Source organism: Thrips palmi, unplaced genomic scaffold (genome assembly GCF_012932325.1).
Source record: "Thrips palmi isolate BJ-2018 unplaced genomic scaffold, TpBJ-2018v1 HiC_scaffold_5, whole genome shotgun sequence".
In the NCBI taxonomy this organism is placed as follows: domain Eukaryota; kingdom Metazoa; phylum Arthropoda; class Insecta; order Thysanoptera; family Thripidae; genus Thrips; species Thrips palmi.
In genome coordinates this window covers 7,593,298-7,610,323 of record NW_023144632.1, presented here as the reverse complement: position 1 = coordinate 7,610,323, position 17,026 = coordinate 7,593,298, and the positions used below count along the sequence as shown (strand labels likewise).

Sequence of the window (17,026 nt, the reverse complement as noted above, 5' to 3'; positions counted from 1 at the left end):
GGCCAAGCAAGCCGGGCGGCGCTGGGCCTCGCTGGGCCTCGCTGGGCAGCGCCTCTCCTTTGGACGCAGCCTTGGCTTGGCCCCGCCGCCTCGCCGCCGCCTCGCCGCGCCGCGTCTGCGCGCCGTCTGGACCGCGCAGACATTCCCCCGACACAATCCGTTTTCGCACAACTTACCCACGGGCAAAGCAAACGCACTCCACTCCATCTGGGAGGAGATTACATTTACCTCAACAAGAGAAAGATATGCACGCAATTCCCGCACAACACCACCGGTAGAAGCAGCCAGTCTCGATAAAATAGCATCCTCCTTGATCTTTTCAGTCACACAATCACTGTTTCCGCTACTGTGTGTTCCATTTGTGTTATGAAAGTTGAGCGCACACGTCCTTCGAGCATTAAAAGGCGAGACGATGCCCCTTAAAAGCCTCACGCAAATGACTTGCTCGACCGCTGGGCCGCTGGGCCGCTGGGCCGCTGGGCCGCTGGGTCGCTGGGCCATGCTGGGCCTCGCCTCGACGCGACTGAAGGCAAGCCTGAAGGCCTGAAGGCTCTCCGGTCCGCCGCTGCAGCTGCCCGGTGCTGCCCGGTGCTGCCCGGTGCTGCCCGGTGCTGCCCGGTGCTGCCCGGTGCTGCCCGGTGCTGCCCGTCCGGCCAGACGCCGCAGGCTGTCTCGCAGGCTGCGCGCTGCGCCTTGCATTATTAGGGCGCTTCTCGGACCACTCGGAACGAGAACGGGCGGCGTGGAAGGACGCGCCGAGCGACGTGCCGGCCGCGCTGTTGTTGTTGTGCGGAGGGCCCGCGCACAGACAGACAGACAGACAGACAGACAGACAGACAGACAGACAGACAGACAGACAGACAGACAGACAGACAGACAGACAGACAGACAGACAGACAGACCGGACAGACAGACAGACCGGACAGACAGACAGGCAGACAGGCAGACAGGCAGACAGACAGACAGACAGACAGACAGACAGACAGACAGACAGACAGACAGACAGACAGACAGAGCGTCCCCGCAGTGCTTCGTGTTCAGATCCATCCAGATTAGTTAGATCGTCCGCGGGCTCGTTGGCACGGCGGAGGTCACTGCTTCTTAATCGTGGAGAGGCGGCGCACCACGCCCCCCACCGCGCGCACGTGTGTGTGTGTGTGTGTGTGTGTGTGTGTGTGTGTGTGTGTGTGGCGCGCGCGCGCGTGCTCTTCCGCGGGGCCTCTGTTTCGGCAGCGTCGTGATCCCCCTCCCCCTTCCCCCGGCCCTCCTGGCGTTGCGTTGCGTCTTTGGCACTGAGGCCGTCCCCCACCGTTCGCACAGCTGTTTGATCCGCGCGTGATCAGCACGCCCGTGAGCAAAGGGGCACGGCTTGTTTTCCCTACCAACATACGGACACGCACACACGCACACACCCGCACAGGGGCAAACGTTGCGTGGGAGGGCCACAGCCGAAAAGGACTGTACACACGCAGCTGCATTTCAAAGCCTCGCGGCGACGGCCATTTCGCGTTTCGTTGTTTGTGGTGGCGCCCGATCTCTGTTGGGGGTGGCGTTGCTTGTCGTTGCTTGTCCTCCTCGCCCCGATCGGAGCCTCCACCCACAGCGGGCCGGGGCGGCGCGGCCGCGACCACCCACAACACGAGTCGCGGTTGACCCAACACACATTGATTCCGGCGCCGCCGCAAAGGGAGCGGCCCCTTCGTGTACACAGGCCTGTGTACATACGCAAGCGAATCTCTATTTACGAAGGGGGGCACGCTCGCCGATCGCGACACCTTCCCTCGGTCTCGGTGCTGGGCGCGCTGGGACCGCAAACCGCGAGTTGACTAGTTAAATCGGCGAGGGCGACCCGCCCGCCAGTTCTCACGCGGAACTCCGGTCCAGTCCAACGGCGTGGCGGCGTGCATTGCGCGCTACACTGGAGGGAGTGGGCCCCGCAGCGCGGCGCAGCGCGGCGTATTGCCGTGGCCTCGTGCCGGATGGATCGGCGCGCCGACCCTCGATCGAGTCAAGAAGGCTGGGAAGTGTCCACGGCCGATGCCCTGGCCATCCCCACCCCCACCCACCTTTGTCTGTCCGGCGGCGCGGCGCGGGGCGGGGCGGGGATGGGATGGGCGTGGTGCGAGGCGTGGTAGGTCCTGGAGCGGTATAAAACGCGACTCGTTCGGGAGGGCGAACATTCTGCATCCAGCGAGAATAACCCCAACAGCCACCATGTTCAAGCTTGTAAGTCCTCGGCGCCTCGCCTGGCTAGCGATGAGGCTTGGACGCGGGCCCCGCCTTGACTGCAGCGCGGCTTCCCTTGCGCTTGTCCGCCTTGCCGCCGTGCTGACTGTGGTTGTGTTTTGCAGGCCGTCCTCGCCCTCTGCATCGCCGCCGCCTCGGCTGGCTTCATCGGCGCCCCCGTGGCCGCCCCCGTGGCCTACGCCGCCGCCCCCGTGGCCCACGCGCCCCTGGCCTACGCTGCCGCCCCCGTGGCGTACGCCGCCCCCGCCCCCATCGTCAAGACCGTGGTGCCCGCCGCCACCTCCTACCAGAACACCTACAAGATCTCCCGCTCCGCCGTGGCCGTCGCCCCCGTGGCCTACGCCGCCGCCCCCGTGGCCCACGCTCCTCTGGCGTACGCCGCCCCCGCCCCCATCGTCAAGGCCGCCCCCGTGGCCTACGCCGCCGCCCCCGCCTACGCCGCCTCCCCTCTGGCCTACGCCGCTGCCCCCGCCTACGCCGCTGCCCCCGCCTACTACCACTAATTTATTGAAATGACGCAAAAATAAAAAGAACAAAATTGAGATTTGTGTTTAAACACCTGCACCTATCTTAACTATTCCTTCATTTGCTGGAGTACACTGAACCTGAAGGAGCTACAGGAGTTGCCAGAAGGTAACAGCTTCACGATACAAGCCTCAGTCTGTCGCGCGCGGAACGTCTCCGACGCCGTTGCCGTTCTTTCCCGAGTGATTTTCTGGATTCCGAATTACACTGTGGAGATTGAGCGAGGACTCAGATTGTTTTGACTCATTCATAATTCGAGCTGCCAAACTCATCCGAAATACTGATAATGTGGGTGCTGTCAAAGTCCGCTGAAGGCGGCTGGAAGCCAGTCCCCCGGCCGCATCTTCAAAACTTTCCAGGACAAGATTTGAACCAAAATTTCACCGCCAGCAATGAATTTTTTTTTTTTGTGTACGTGCAGTGCTGCAATCAAGAGCATGTCCAGAACGCGCACGCCCCGCTTTCGAAACGGACTCCTTTTGTCACTGTATGACGGTGCTGACAGTGCAAGTGCGGGCGCAGCCTAGGCGCAGCCGATCAGGCAGGGATCAGCGGCCTCGCGGCACGCCGCGCACCGCGCACGCTGCACCGCCGGCCCGGCCAGCTTCGAGAAGGCGCCGCCGCGCCGGCCTCCACGCCGCCGAGCTGCACCGAGCCTCCAAGGTCTCGCCCGTCAAGGCGCCCGCGGCAGTCCTTCAGAACGGCGTGGGGGAGAAGGCCAAGGCCACCGCCAAGGCCGCGCCGCCGCGCCGCCTCGCTCCAGCGGACGATCACCCCGACGGAGTGCGTGGCCTTCATCCTGAGGCACAGTGTGCAGCGCTATTGTTCACCTTGTTCGACAGAACGGGGCACTGACCGTGCGAGCATTGGGGGCTCGCATCTTCGCGTCAAATTTAATTTTTTGGACGAGTTGCAAAGTGTCATAAGGTCAAAGAATCATATATCCTACGTGAAAAGCACGAGGACGTCACAGTCTTGTTTACTCATGCGTTTAAGTGAGACCCTTGAACGTGCGATCATGTACACACAAATTTATGTGTTTAGTTGCAGTTTGGCATGACATTCATGTCAGCAACAACAAAATCTGCTATCAAGCGCACGGGAGCACGGATGAAAAATTAACGTGAACGGTTAATGCGAAATAAAGGCCATCATACACTACGAGGACAGGAAGAGGTGCCACCGAGGCGGGATTAGTAGTCCAGCGACGCAGTTGGGACAGCATCCGCGCTATTATTTATCGATGAAAAAAGACGAGCATTGTTTCCGTTCCGGGTTCGGCTCGCAACTTTGTCGGGTGCGAGAGGAACACCCAAAGCCTGGCGAAGGTCTTCTCCGAGGGGCGTGGCTCGGCGTGGCGGGAGAGAGGCGTGGTGGGGCGGGGCGGGGCGGGGCATGGCGGGGCGGGCAGGAGCCTCAGGAGTATATAACGCGGAGCAGCCCACCGGGAGGGCACTCTGCCTCCAGCAAGTACACCAGCATCACCATGTTCAAGCTCGTGAGTGTCTGACTGCTGCTTCCCTTGCGCTTGTCCGCCTTGCCGCCGTGCTGACTGTGGTTGTGTTTTGCAGGCCGTCCTCGCCCTCTGCATCGCCGCCGCCTCGGCTGGCTTCATCGGCGCCCCCGTGGCCGCCCCCGTGGCCTACGCCGCCGCCCCCGTGGCCCACGCGCCCCTGGCCTACGCTGCCGCCCCCGTGGCGTACGCCGCCCCCGCCCCCATCGTCAAGACCGTGGTGCCCGCCGCCACCTCCTACCAGAACACCTACAAGATCTCCCGCTCCGCCGTGGCCGTCGCCCCCGTGGCCTACGCCGCCGCCCCCGTGGCCCACGCTCCTCTGGCGTACGCCGCCCCCGCCCCCATCGTCAAGGCCGCCCCCGTGGCCTACGCCGCCGCCCCCGCCTACGCCGCCTCCCCTCTGGCCTACGCTGCTGCCCCCGCCTACGCCGCTGCCCCCGCCTACTACCACTAATTTATTGAAATGACGCAAAAATAAAAAGAACAAAACACTTATCACTATTGTTTTTGTGTTCTGTACCCTTCCTATTCAAAATGCCGCATTGGTTTCGAGACATTGGTTAGAAGATTGTCTGCCTACTGTCTCGCCATCGTAAAAAGTTGTATATCGAAGTGGCAGTTTCACGGGTCTGATGATTTAAGAAGGTTCACCAAGAAAAAATAGACTTTTGAAATAAGAAAATTAATTGTCCTGGAACAAGAAAACATTGGCATTATCTTGTCACAAGTAACTCTACTTTATTCCAAGAGAGTTTTTCTTTTTTTTAAGACATTGCTTTCCAGGGTGAACACAACACAAACTAAATTTGGCAAAAGAAGTCAGGCCCGTGGTGACTCTGTACTCAACACAATCGCAATGGCATGTGAAATTTTTCTTTTTGGTTTTGAACGCGCGCGCGCTACACTCACACCTGTCCATCTGTTCCAAGATGTCTCGTCTCCAGCACGCAAGAACAATTTGAAATGAAAATAATTTGCTTCTCAACTAGGCTCCGTAGAAACATCGTAAAATCACACTTACATTGTAGTTAAACGTAATTTTTATTTTGAAAACGGCTGCACTTATTAATTCCTTGCAGTTCACAATGATTTCCCTCTTATCCGGTAATTTCTCCATTTTCTGTAGAAAACCTAACGTTTTGTTTTAGCCGAGCTGGAGGGAGAGCTCAGTGCCTTTCAGCCGTTAGGCCGGGTCCTCAGGCCGCGACCACACTGGTAAAACTAAAGCGTAGTATTACCCTCTGTTTTCAAGCGTAATCAGGTTACGCTTGAAATCAAGCGTAACAGTCTCATCCGCCAAGATTCCCCCCTATCTAAATGCATGGGGGAATTTCCAGAGTATGCTTCATTTCAAGTGTAACGTCTTCAAGCGTACCTTTATGCTTGACTGAAGCAAAGAGTTACGCTTTAGTTTTACCAGTGCAGCCGCTGAACCTCACGACGCCGGGCGCCAACCTGCAGTGCCGGAAGTTGAACAACGGACCAGACCGCCAAGTCAGTCCAATGATTGGCCGCGAAGATTCGCGGAATAAAACCTTGCCAGACGCCGCCTCCGATCCGCCTTGTTTTTGGGCGTGCCCCGGCGTGCCCCGGCGTGCCCCGGCCCTCTTCCGCTCGCCTCGAGGCCGCTCTTTCTCCGACACAAACCTGTACTCGATGGTCATGAGCCTGCAGGCCTCCAACGCACACAAGTTGCAAGCGGCAGATAAGTTTTAATCGATTTTGGGATTACCACAAGGATAATCGCATGGCAATAACGTAAGGCTTAGCTACAGTCCTGTCTCTGTCCGAAGCAGTGATTTACACTCTCAAGACGGGATGTTCGTCGTACAATCGTCCTGTGCATAGAACATGGATTTTGGACCGAGGGAAGGATTTTTGACGCAGGGAAGGAGACTCTTCTCGGTCTCAACCAGCAGTCGCAGGGTGTTTCACAGTATTAGTGTTGCGCCCGATGTGGGAAGTGAGGCGAACGGAGTGGCGCACGCAACACCCTCTAGTTGGAATAAGTGTTACTGAGAACGTGAACGAGTCTAAAATAGGGATCGGAGCTCCTAGCGCCTGTTGGGTAGGCAACATCAACGTATGCATGCAGGGGTGCTCTGCGGGCTGGCCTACCCCAGCATCGTCAGGCGTTCCTGGTGCAAAAATCGAAGCACCACTTGTTCGACTGATTACAAAACATCGACGTATCCAAACCTTTTTATGGATTGAGAATAATGAGCTCGAATGAGGTGCGCTGCTCGGACTGCACTAATAGAACTAAACTTCGAAATTGTGAACAATCTCTCAATCGCCTAGGCGTGACTAGTAAGTTATCCACTTATCCGATGGATCGGTTTATTCACTTTGCAAAGCTGCACATTTCCTGAGCGAATCGCCGAAAAGGCAGCCGAAGGCCTTCGCCGGAGGTGGGGCTGCCCGGAGCTGCGAACGGCGGTCTGGGCCACGTCGTGGAGGGGCTGGCCGTCCTGGCGGCCGTCCTGGCGGGGGCAGGGATGGCAGGGGGCCTATATAACGCGGAGCAGCCCACCGGGAAGGCACTCTGCCTCCAGCAAGTACACCAGCATCACCATGTTCAAGCTCGTGAGTGTCTGACTGCTGCTTCCCTTGCGCTTGTCCGCCTTGCCGCCGTGCTGACTGTGGTTGTGTTTTGCAGGCCGTCCTCGCCCTCTGCATCGCCGCCGCCTCGGCTGGCTTCATCGGCGCCCCCGTGGCCGCCCCCGTGGCCTACGCCGCCGCCCCCGTGGCCCACGCGCCCCTGGCCTACGCTGCCGCCCCCGTGGCGTACGCCGCCCCCGCCCCCATCGTCAAGACCGTGGTGCCCGCCGCCACCTCCTACCAGAACACCTACAAGATCTCCCGCTCCGCCGTGGCCGTCGCCCCCGTGGCCTACGCCGCCGCCCCCGTGGCCCACGCTCCTCTGGCGTACGCCGCCCCCGCCCCCATCGTCAAGGCCGCCCCCGTGGCCTACGCCGCCGCCCCCGCCTACGCCGCCTCCCCTCTGGCCTACGCTGCTGCCCCCGCCTACGCCGCTGCCCCCGCCTACTACCACTAATTTATTGAAATGACGCAAAAATAAAAAGAACAAAACACTAGCAACTTTGTTCTTGTTCCCTGATAGCACGAAGGCAAGACATTCTCTGGAAAATATGGTGATTTTGGTTTACCCACTCTTTTCTCATGATGGACTAGAAGCGAATTTCGCTGAACTAGTGATTCTGGAAAGTCGTCAAACACTAGTCTTGATTTTTTTCGAATCTTTGTGTCATTATTTTCCTCTGGCGTGATCCGTGTCGTTTGAGGTCGAGGCCAGCGATGCACGGTCCAGTTTATTAACGGTCTATTAGCGTGTGGTTGCACCAAGAGCGTCAGTTAATTAATGCAGTCTTTGTCCGGCCAGGCGGCGCGCCGTCGCCACCGCGAACAGTGCCTGGCCAAGGCGAGGGCCGCCGACCGAAATGGCATACGATCAGTTGCGGTCCAGCCCGTAATGGTAATTGTAATGGCCGACGCGCTGTCGGATGGGTGGCCTACTCCCCCGGAGCGGCTGGTCTGGCTAGTCGGCGCCTGCTGCTTAGGCGACTTATCCGTCACGCAGCATCACTATGACTCCGATCGGGTGGAAGGTCTGACGTAAAAGAATTAATACACCACCGTTTTGTGATTAAAATTATATTATACAATCGTTACTTTTCCTAACACAAAATTGCCAACAAGTATAAAAGTATAACAACAATAAATCTTGACATAGCACCGACGGGAGTTATCCCTCTTTGGCAGTAGTGAACGTTGCTTCCCGGCCACGACCGCACTCGCAACCTCGGCTGCTGCTCCGAGGGGGCACACACTTAGGGATCGGACGCTCAGTTGCGGTGGTATCACGCGTGTATTACGGTGTATAGGTGCTACAATTCGTTCACGACGTAATGCGGGGCGTGTGTGTACAAGGTACTACGCGAGTGCATACCCCCCCGTGCTGCCCGAAGCGCCTACTTCGGGCCGTGCTTGGCGTACACCCGGTCCCAGAAGGCGACCCTCTCCTCCCAGAGGGGCGCGCGTGGCACCGACAGCGTGGCCCCGATGTCCAGGTAGGGCGCCAGGGGCGCCGTCGTGTCCGGGTTGCCGGCCAGCGGCTTCCACTCCACGTTGTCCACGTCGGGGTCCGCGGCCGGCGTCGGCACCCTGGGGGGCATCGCGGGGACTTTAGCGGGAGTATAGCACGGGCGAGGGGAACGGCCATCGCTTCGCAAACGGCAAACAAACAGCAAAAACTTAATCTTCAAAAAGCGTCCGCTGCTCACCCAGTCCGCGCGAAGTTGGCCCACAGGGTGGTGAGCCTCGTCTTGGTGGCGAGCTCCAGGCTGTGCGGCTCCCACTCGGGCTCCGGGGGGAAGGGTGGCCGTCGTCCGAACAGGTAGCCGAGTTCGTCGCCGTGGCACGCCCCTGCAAAACCCACGCTTTCAAAATGACTGAAATAGGCCGGACCCTCGAGGAGGACTCCCCGCGGAGCACCGTGCCGAACGTACCTGTGGGGTTCTCGGCCTTCAGGAAGGTGGAGAGCACGTTGTTCCTGCCCATGACGCAGAACAGGTAGAAGTAGACGGGCACCTGGGTGGCGTGGATGCGAGCGGCCTGCACGACGCCGGTGGCGAAGAGCAAGTCGGAGTACAGCTGGAAGCACATGCGGCACCACGGCGTTAAGGAGGTGCTTCACTTTGCATAGTGTAAACATCCATGAAGTAGCCTTAAAGTGACTGGGATTATGAAACAATACGATAATTGGAGGGTTCAATAGGGAACGGCGTGTGAAAGTACTCTGCAAAATTAACTGAATTTGGAAACCGTGCCTGTGTTGTCGTCCGAATGCAATACAAAATACATACGTTCCAGTAGCCGTTGCGCGTGACTTTGCCGCCGTCGAAGTACAGCTGGCGGATGCCGTCGGCCAGCGCCACGCTCTCCGGGGAGCCCTTCTCCAGGCCCAGCTCGGCGGGGATGACACGCTCCAGGTCCGCGTCCGCCACCTCCAGCGAGGTGGTGCTGGCTATGGCTTTGCTGCAGACCGAACGTGGTCGCATCAGGGTTACATCAACAAATTTGGGTTAGTGTTGGCTTGTAAAAGCATATGGGAACACTTTCGTTCCATCATTAAAATAAATAACATTTTAAACGATGAAATAAATCTAGATCACCCGGCGAAGGAGTCATCCAGCGTGAGGATGCCTTCCATGTCCGCGAGGCCGACAATGGAGGGCACCGGGAAGTACCGCCGCTCGTTGAGCAGCGTCCTGGGCTTGTCCACCAGGAAGGCGTCGGCGACGTCCAAGCCGGCCTCGGACACGGGGAGGAAGGGGAACATGAGCCCCCTGGACCCGTCCTGGACGACACATCGACAAAGTCATCAAAGTTACAGTGCTAAAGTTTCGGGCCAGTTCCGAAACAGTCCAATTTTCCGCCCACCTTTTCAATGTCGATGACCGAGTCGGACTTGGCCAGGATGTCGACGGCGGGCGCTTTCTGCAGGAAGGCCAGCAGCTCGTCCTCGTCCTGCGTGCTGCAGCCCAGCGCCTCGCCCAGGCGGAAGGCCCGGCGCCGCGCCTCGGCCGCCTCCAGGAGGCACCACTGGTTGAGCGAGGACGCGCTCTGCATGATGGCGCGCTGGAACAGGCCCTTGGCGGCGGGCGCCAGCTGCAGGAGCTCGGTGACGGCGCCGCCCGCGGAGCAGCCGAACACCGTCACGCGGTTAGGGTCGCCGCCGAACACGCCGATGTTGTCGCGGACCCACTGCAGGGACGCCACCGCGTCCTTGAGGCCGGCGTTGCCGGGGCACTTAGAGGAGCGCAGCGACAGGAAGCCTGCGGTTACACAAGGCAAAAGGATCATACGGGATATTTTGTTTTGTTCATTATCTGAAAAGAAACCTTGCCATGGATCCCAGTCCATACCTCGAACACCGTCGGGATCCATGGCGTAGGTTCGTAGTGTGGGTGCACTGACCGAGCGCGCCGAGGCGGTAGGTGACGGTGACCAGCACCACGCCCTTGGCCACCAGCCACTCCGGGGCGTACTGCCTCATGTGCGACGTGCCGTTGGTGAAGCCGCCCGGGTAGAACCACACCATGACGGGCCAGGGCGCGCCCTCCACGGGGGTGCGCACCGAGGACGGCACCTGTGACAAGGAAACAACGACAAGGCCATGACGAAGGGCAGCACGGCGCGGCGTGTTTGAAGGCTGTGGCACTCACCTGGGGGGAGTACACGTTGAGGTAGAGGCAGTCCTCGCTGCCGGCCTGCTTGCGCAGCATGAAGTCGTTCTGCAGGGAGTCGGCGCCGTGGTCCAGGGCGGGCCGCGCGCCTTCCCATGGCTCTGGCGGCTGGGGAGCCTGCACCACCAAGTTGGTCCGTGTCCGTGCATCACTAGCGTATCGGCCGTTCACAGTCGCCGGCGCGCTTTGCGTACCTGAAAGCGCAGCTCCTTGACGGGCGGCTTGGCGTAGGGGACGCCCAGGAAGGCGTCGAACGCGGGGAGGTTCTTGGTGGGCGGGGAGAGCCGCTGCCCTCGGAGCAGGCCCTGCTTCACTTGCACCTCCACCAACTGCATCTACACAGGAAAGATCATTTTAGTTTCTCGACCGCCGACCCAGCCATCTCATGGGCGTACAGCGCGATTTGAACGATTGCCCAAATCGCCCAAATGCTCTGCCGTGCCAACATGCTGACCCGATACGCGCAAAGGTCACATACTTTTCTGGACTTCAGCAACTCAGAAGGCCTTGGTTTCGATCGATTCTGACAGTGGAGCCTATCATGCATCTTCTAGAATCCGTGTCATGTTCCTGTTCGTGAGTCATGCGTCCTAACAGGCACTCAACCTGCGTGGGCGGGAAAGAGGGGCAAGAAGGGGGTCGCCGGATGAAAGAGCCGCAGAGGTCTGTACGAGTGCCGCGAGATGGCGCTCGCAGCCATGCAGTGGCGCGGCGTGGGCAATGCTCGACCGGCTGACCTTGAAGGTCTGTGCAAGTCCAGGGACAACAGCTGCCGGGCAAGGTTAGGGCTGCGAACCGGACCATGGCATGGCCCGGCATGGCCATTGATGGATGATGTGGGCCAGTTCGGCGGGTGCTACGCGAGCGCCGTAATATCACCCATACAGTGGGTGCTGCTATCGCGAGGAACCAGTTGAGAGATACGTGAAGGTGACCACCAAACTTGGTCGGCTCGAAACGAACATCCACAGAAATTCCCAGCATTGCGAAGAAGAGTGCCGTTCTAGTTTGCATAAAGTAACCAGCCTAGCGTAGCCGATCAAACTGCTGACGAGATGGGAGCTTGTGGATGCCAGCTTTCATTGTCAACCGGAGAATCAAAATGGCGGATCCATTAATTTTTCAGCCGTCCCCACATTTTAAGGCGGTAGCGAAGCGTGCGGTGGTTGATTGGACACGACGGGAAGGCCGCGGTTGGTCCTGGCGGTCCTGGCCCCTCTGCATCCGCAGGCTGCGCTCTGCGCGGCGCCCCACCACTGGAGGCGCGTGCACTGAAACGCTGCAGCCATTAGCATCAACATTTGAAATGGGTCAATTGCTGTGCCAACAGGTTGCAGCACACGCCATATCGTGTCTAACAGCAATCAGTGTTTTATCATCAAAGGCGGATCCGGAATCGGTCGTTCTGATGGAGGGGCTAAGTATTGCTTTGGCTTTCTTCGGAAAAGGGGGGGGGTGAATTCCAAAACAATGCTCTTTGCCGTCGAGACGAGCAGCCAACCCCCCAGCCAACCACAAGGCAGCCGACCGGGCGACACAAACAATGCTGGCAATCGGGATTCTTCTCGCCACTACGCCCAGAAAAATGGGTATTTTTGTGAGTGACACGGCTGAACAACTCAAAAGTACCCACTTGTGGTGGCAAGGAAAAATATGCGTGGCAGGCGCTCTTGTTTTTCTGGGTGCTCCGGGGAAGAGACTAAGAAAGCAATGCGCCTGCCTAATCGGCACTGAAACGTCGGCCAGCTTTCAAGGCCATTTTTTCCTCGGCCACACAGTCAACTCGCACTTGAAGCAGCTGGAGTAGCGACGCCGCCATCCCGCCGCCGTGCGCTGGCGCAGGGAGTATCCACAGCCGCTGCCAACACAAACAGTATGGTCTCGTGCCCTCGCGCCGTGGAAATGCGCCAGGTAAACCGTATCAGTTCCGGCTGTGTGTTCTCTGTCAACTATTGTCATCCCGGGAATACGGTGTTGCCAAATCTAATCCTGGCATTGAACGACATCCAAAATAACCCACAAAAAAAACAATCCACGTCTTGGTTCGATGAATCCTTCCATGTTTACAAAAATGTGGCTGACTCTGTGCTTAGAGCAGTGGCATTCCTGGTCTGCCGATGGCTTATTTGTTGAGTCTGTCAGAGGGTTTCGACCAGAGGGGGAATCGCGGAGGCCATGTTGCAGGTATTTGATATGGCTGGACAGAAGAATCGAAAAAGAAAAAAAAACGATGCTCAATCAGGTCAATCCAGTGGACGACGGGTGCTGATACAGCCCCCCCCCCTTTACATGGCACTGCAAAGGGTTGGCAAAGGGCCATACTTTGCCCCTGTAAGTAGGCAAAAAATGCAACTTCGACGCGCTCCCCCCCCAAGAAAGGCCGCCACTGGATCCGCCACTAGTGTGCCAACGGTATCGCTACTCCCTACGTGCTCGTACGCTGCGAGCGTGGGTTCGAAGATGTTTGGACCACGAAAGTGGGGTGCAGGGGGACAAACGCCCCTCCCCCCCGGAGCTTTCACCCGATTGGGCGTCGCAAATTTGTGTACCATGTAGACATTTGAACCAAAATGCGCTAATGTTCTCATAAATGCACTGCCTCTCAGCTCCCATCCCATTAGCCCCACCCAATTAATATAAAAGTACCCCCCCCTCTCGCCCGGGACATGGAGTATATCCGGGGTCCCGACGGTGCGCAAGATTTGCCACACCCAACAAAACTCAATCACTTAACACAAGCCCGCCGCTGTCTCGTAGTTTTCTTCTGTAGTGATTTTGTTTTTCAGTCACGGTTAAGTGGCTCGCCGATGTCATTCGCACCGAGTAGTGAGGGTCACCTGTGGTCACATGCCATGCCGGACAGCCAATGCTGCGCGTTCCCGCCGTGAGCTGACGACGCTTACCTTCGAGTCGGGACCGACAGCGGGCCTTTGAGGTTAGGGTCGCCTGGATTCGCGGGCGTCGCCGGGCCGGGTACTGGTGAACTGGCGCCGCGCCGCACAGAAACACTGACGGTTACGGAGCGACGCGAGCACCGCGAGCACGACCGACGGCCGGCCCGGCCCGCCGGCGGCGGAGCGCGGAGCCGTGGCGGCGCGGCGCGTTATCCTGGTGATCACAGCGGGAGGGGGAGAGAGGCGGGAACGGGGCAGGAAGACGCGCGGGGACGGGCGGCCGGCCGGGCGGAGCGGCGGAGCGGCGTGCAGGGCCCAAGCGGCCCAAGCGGCCCAGGGCACCGCGGTGACGGTCCCGCTCCCGCCCGACAAGTGCTTCAATGCGGTGCGGCGGACACGCAACAGTGCGAGGAGGTTGGGGGCCGTCGGGCCGTCCGTCGGGGGCGTGCGGGCGTGCGGTGTGGGGCCGGGGACGGGGACGGCAGGTGCCCGCTGCATCCACACCCACGGCGCCTCGAGACTCCAGCCGGTGACGTAGTGACGTCCCAGCCGACGACGCGCAGCGCGCAGCTGTTGTTGAGTGGCCTTGTGAGAGCGAAGTGTTGCCTACCCCACGGGCGGCGCGCGGAGTCGCCGGGTCTTGACTTGCCGCGCTGCGCGGTCCACGATGCCGAGGGCGCCGCCTTCCAGTCGCAGATAGGGATTGCAGATCACAATCGAAAGCCGTCTGCGCGACTGCATGGCCCTACGGGGGTGGGGGCGAGGCAGACCCAGGCAGACGCGACCAAGCGGAAACACAAGCAGAGTCATTTTTTCTGCGAATTCGGGTGACTACTCCGAGAGGGAGATTGTGCCGATGGAACGGAAACGAGGTACCGTACCGGTACACTGTTCTGGCGCACGTGGCGGACACATGAATCACAAAAAGGAAAATGAGAGAATGTCCAAACGCTTGTTGCCGATAGCACAAGCGCCCAACTAGCCCTTCACTCTCATGCTCTGTGCCAGGTATGCGATTGACAACAAATTGACAACCCTCGTTTTGGAGCATTAGCGCCGAAAACTGTTCTGAGACACATGAATCAGGTTGTTACTTCTGAATTCACCCTCGATTCCACCCCCCTATCCCCCCCCCCACACACACTTAAATTTATGTGTATGTACAACAGAGTACACGCTTCAACTTTCAGTGCGCAGACAACTCATTTCTGCAAGCTCAACCTGAACAGCAGGCGAGGTTTCGGCCGGCCCCCACGTGACGTGCTGGTAGCTGCTTGCTGCTTCCGGGTCATTAGGGTAGCCAGGGCCATTTCTTCGCATCTCTCCGGACCGTGCCCCAGGCAGCCCCAGGCAGCCCCAGGCCCTCGGCAAGCTGCCGGCCTGCCGGGGACAAGCGCCGCTGTGGGCGAGGTCGCTGTGGGCGAGGTCGCGCACTTGCCAGAGTTTGTCATGGACGAGTTCTCTCACGTGCGGCGAATTCCATCAGTCTGATTTGTGGAAAGGCAATCGACATACCTTACATAAGCCCCCGCCACATGCCTGGCGGTGTTGGCGGTCGCTTCTTGGTCCTTGAGGACAATAAACTTGGAGTGGAGGGTTTGCCAATCACACAAAAAATATTAACGCAAACCCCAACCATGTCCACCCGTAAAACAAATGAGGGTCGCATAATCCAGCTTATTAAATTGAAAGCAAGTTGCTACTTTTTATAAAAAATGTATAAAACATGTGAATCACCACAGCAACACGAGTAGCACCGCAGCCAAAGAAAACAGTTGGGTACATTCCCTTAAAAGAAGTTCCTGTGTGAGATAATATGTGGTTTGTGAGCAAAGAACTTAAAGAAATCTCTCCTCCCAAAAGCTCCCATCCAAGAAGATATTGTTTTGATTCCACCCCGTCTTCTCCAGCATTCCAGCTTGAGGGCAGGCAACTTTCAATCAGTTTGCATGTATATGGACCCGTCGAAATCAGTCCGCACAAGCCTCAAAAAGCCCCAAAATTTTTCCAATTGTCGCCGCAGGTTGGAATTACGGTAATATTTTAGGATACTTTTCAGTTTTCTATGGTAAAATAACAGAGCTGGTCGCACGGCCTCTCTTTCCTGCCCCGGGGCGCCGCTTGGCCAATGGCAGCGGAGGGCAGCTCGCGGGTGGTGGGAGAGAGGTATAAATTGACAGCCCTCCCAGTGCAGCCAGTAGCACCCAGTCGCCCCACGCACGACCAACATGGTGAGTCTCTCCCTCTCCAGCCAAAGCTTTCGCCCCGACCTTGCTTCTCTTTGAGTGTTCGACTTGGCTACGGCACCGAACTTGGCCCATTGTCCGGCAAGTCTGCAGCTCCGTGTCAGCGGAAGATGAAGATATGTCCGAAAGCTGTGTGCCCAAATGCGAACAAGGCAATTTATTTTTATTCAAACGTGGGCTTTCTGAACCTTGCGTTGCCTGTTCCAGAGACTGATCGTTGCCCTCGCCCTTGTCGCGGTGGCGACCGCCACCAAGACGGCCCAGAGGCCCAACCCCCAGCCCGTGCCGCCCCCGCCGCCGAGCGCCTTCAGGTTCGGCCACCCCAACAAGTTCGACACCATCCCGCCCTCAGTGAGGTTCCAGCAGCAGCAGCAGCCTGGCTCGATCCGCTTCAACCCCTCCACTGGCAACACCTTCACCGCGGTGAGTTAAGCGCCACCTTGCCGGCGCCTTTGTCGGTTCCCCGAGCAACCACCTTGCCGTGCGCGCTAACGCGCTAACCGGCGTCCACGCCAAGAAGTGCTGGCGCTATTCGGGTTTGCTGCAGTGGGGTTGGTCTGGCGTCCAGTCGGCACGTCCTCCAGAGTCCCGCCGCCTAATCTGGTCTGACCGAGACCGTGCGGTCGGGTGTGCGGTCACGGATCTTGGTGTTGGTGACAGCTGCACCGGCTGCGGCGATGTCCCCGCGCTGGCGGCCGGTGCCGCCCCTCCCGGTGGCGCCCCCTGGCGCCGCACGCACCAAAACACGGAAAAACACGTCCGGCTGCCCGTCGCCTCGGGGCTCGCTGGTGCGGTTGCTCGTGCGGTCGGCGAGTAACGGCGAACCGCGTGTCGCGAGCCACTCGGCGCCTTCTTGCTCTGACCGCACGGCTCTTGTTCTTTCCAGATCCGCACCCCCACGGCCCAGACCGGCTTCGTGGCGCAGGCCAGCGAGGAGTCACCTGTTTTCGCAGTGGCGCCGCCCAGTGACTTCACCGTGCCGACCCAGGGCGAGCGCGGACTCCAGAACGACTTCCAGCAGACCTTCCAGCAGGGCTTCTCTCAGCAGCTCCAGAACGACGCGGTCAGCAACAACTACGGCACCCCCAAGTCCGAGTACGCCCCGCCGCCACCTCCGCCGCCACCAGCACCACTGGCGACTCCCGACCCCGTCTACGCCGCCCCCGTCCCCGCCGCAGCCCCGGCGCCAGTCTACGCCCCTCCCGCACCCGCCCCTGCGCCCGTGTACGCAGCACCCGCCCCTGCGCCCGCACCGGAGCCCGTGTACGGACCCCCTGCTGCGATCCCAGAGCCAGTGTATGGGCCTCCTAAGGAGGAGTACGCCCCTCC

The 17,026-nt window shown here is 59.2% G+C and overlaps 3 protein-coding genes across 5 annotated transcripts; 2 read left to right on the top strand and 1 right to left on the bottom strand.

Annotated features, from left to right (window-relative positions):
* Positions 1-2,214: 2,214 nt before the first annotated feature.
* LOC117650823 (cuticle protein 38-like) lies at positions 2,215-7,475 on the top strand. Its single transcript, XM_034394426.1, has 5 exons — positions 2,215-2,226; positions 2,352-2,579; positions 4,344-4,571; positions 6,948-7,175; positions 7,413-7,475. The coding sequence occupies exons 1-5, from the start codon at positions 2,215-2,217 to the stop codon at positions 7,473-7,475; spliced, it is 759 nt and encodes a 252-aa protein (XP_034250317.1).
* A 472-nt stretch (positions 7,476-7,947) lies between these two features.
* Positions 7,948-13,618, bottom strand: LOC117650837 (cholinesterase 2-like). 3 transcript variants are annotated; one of them, XM_034394445.1, is made up of 10 exons: positions 13,461-13,618; positions 10,752-10,892; positions 10,537-10,674; positions 10,289-10,460; positions 9,752-10,146; positions 9,559-9,668; positions 9,175-9,346; positions 8,818-8,962; positions 8,593-8,734; positions 7,948-8,473 (listed from the first exon to the last, which is right to left on the bottom strand). In XM_034394445.1, the coding sequence occupies exons 2-10, from the start codon at positions 10,890-10,892 to the stop codon at positions 8,281-8,283; spliced, it is 1,608 nt and encodes a 535-aa protein (XP_034250336.1). In that variant the 5' UTR covers positions 13,461-13,618; the 3' UTR covers positions 7,948-8,280. The 3 variants fall into 3 exon arrangements, with proteins under 3 accessions (XP_034250336.1, XP_034250333.1, XP_034250332.1); XM_034394442.1 differs by lacking the exon at positions 13,461-13,618 and adding an exon at positions 12,191-12,878 and having other exon boundaries at positions 9,484-9,668; XM_034394441.1 differs by having other exon boundaries at positions 8,159-8,473; positions 9,484-9,668.
* A 1,649-nt stretch (positions 13,619-15,267) lies between these two features.
* On the top strand, positions 15,268-17,008 carry LOC117650821. The gene is made up of 4 exons (XM_034394425.1): positions 15,268-15,486; positions 15,905-16,120; positions 16,584-16,792; positions 16,987-17,008. The coding sequence occupies exons 1-4, from the start codon at positions 15,268-15,270 to the stop codon at positions 17,006-17,008; spliced, it is 666 nt and encodes a 221-aa protein (XP_034250316.1).
* Positions 17,009-17,026: the final 18 nt, after the last annotated feature.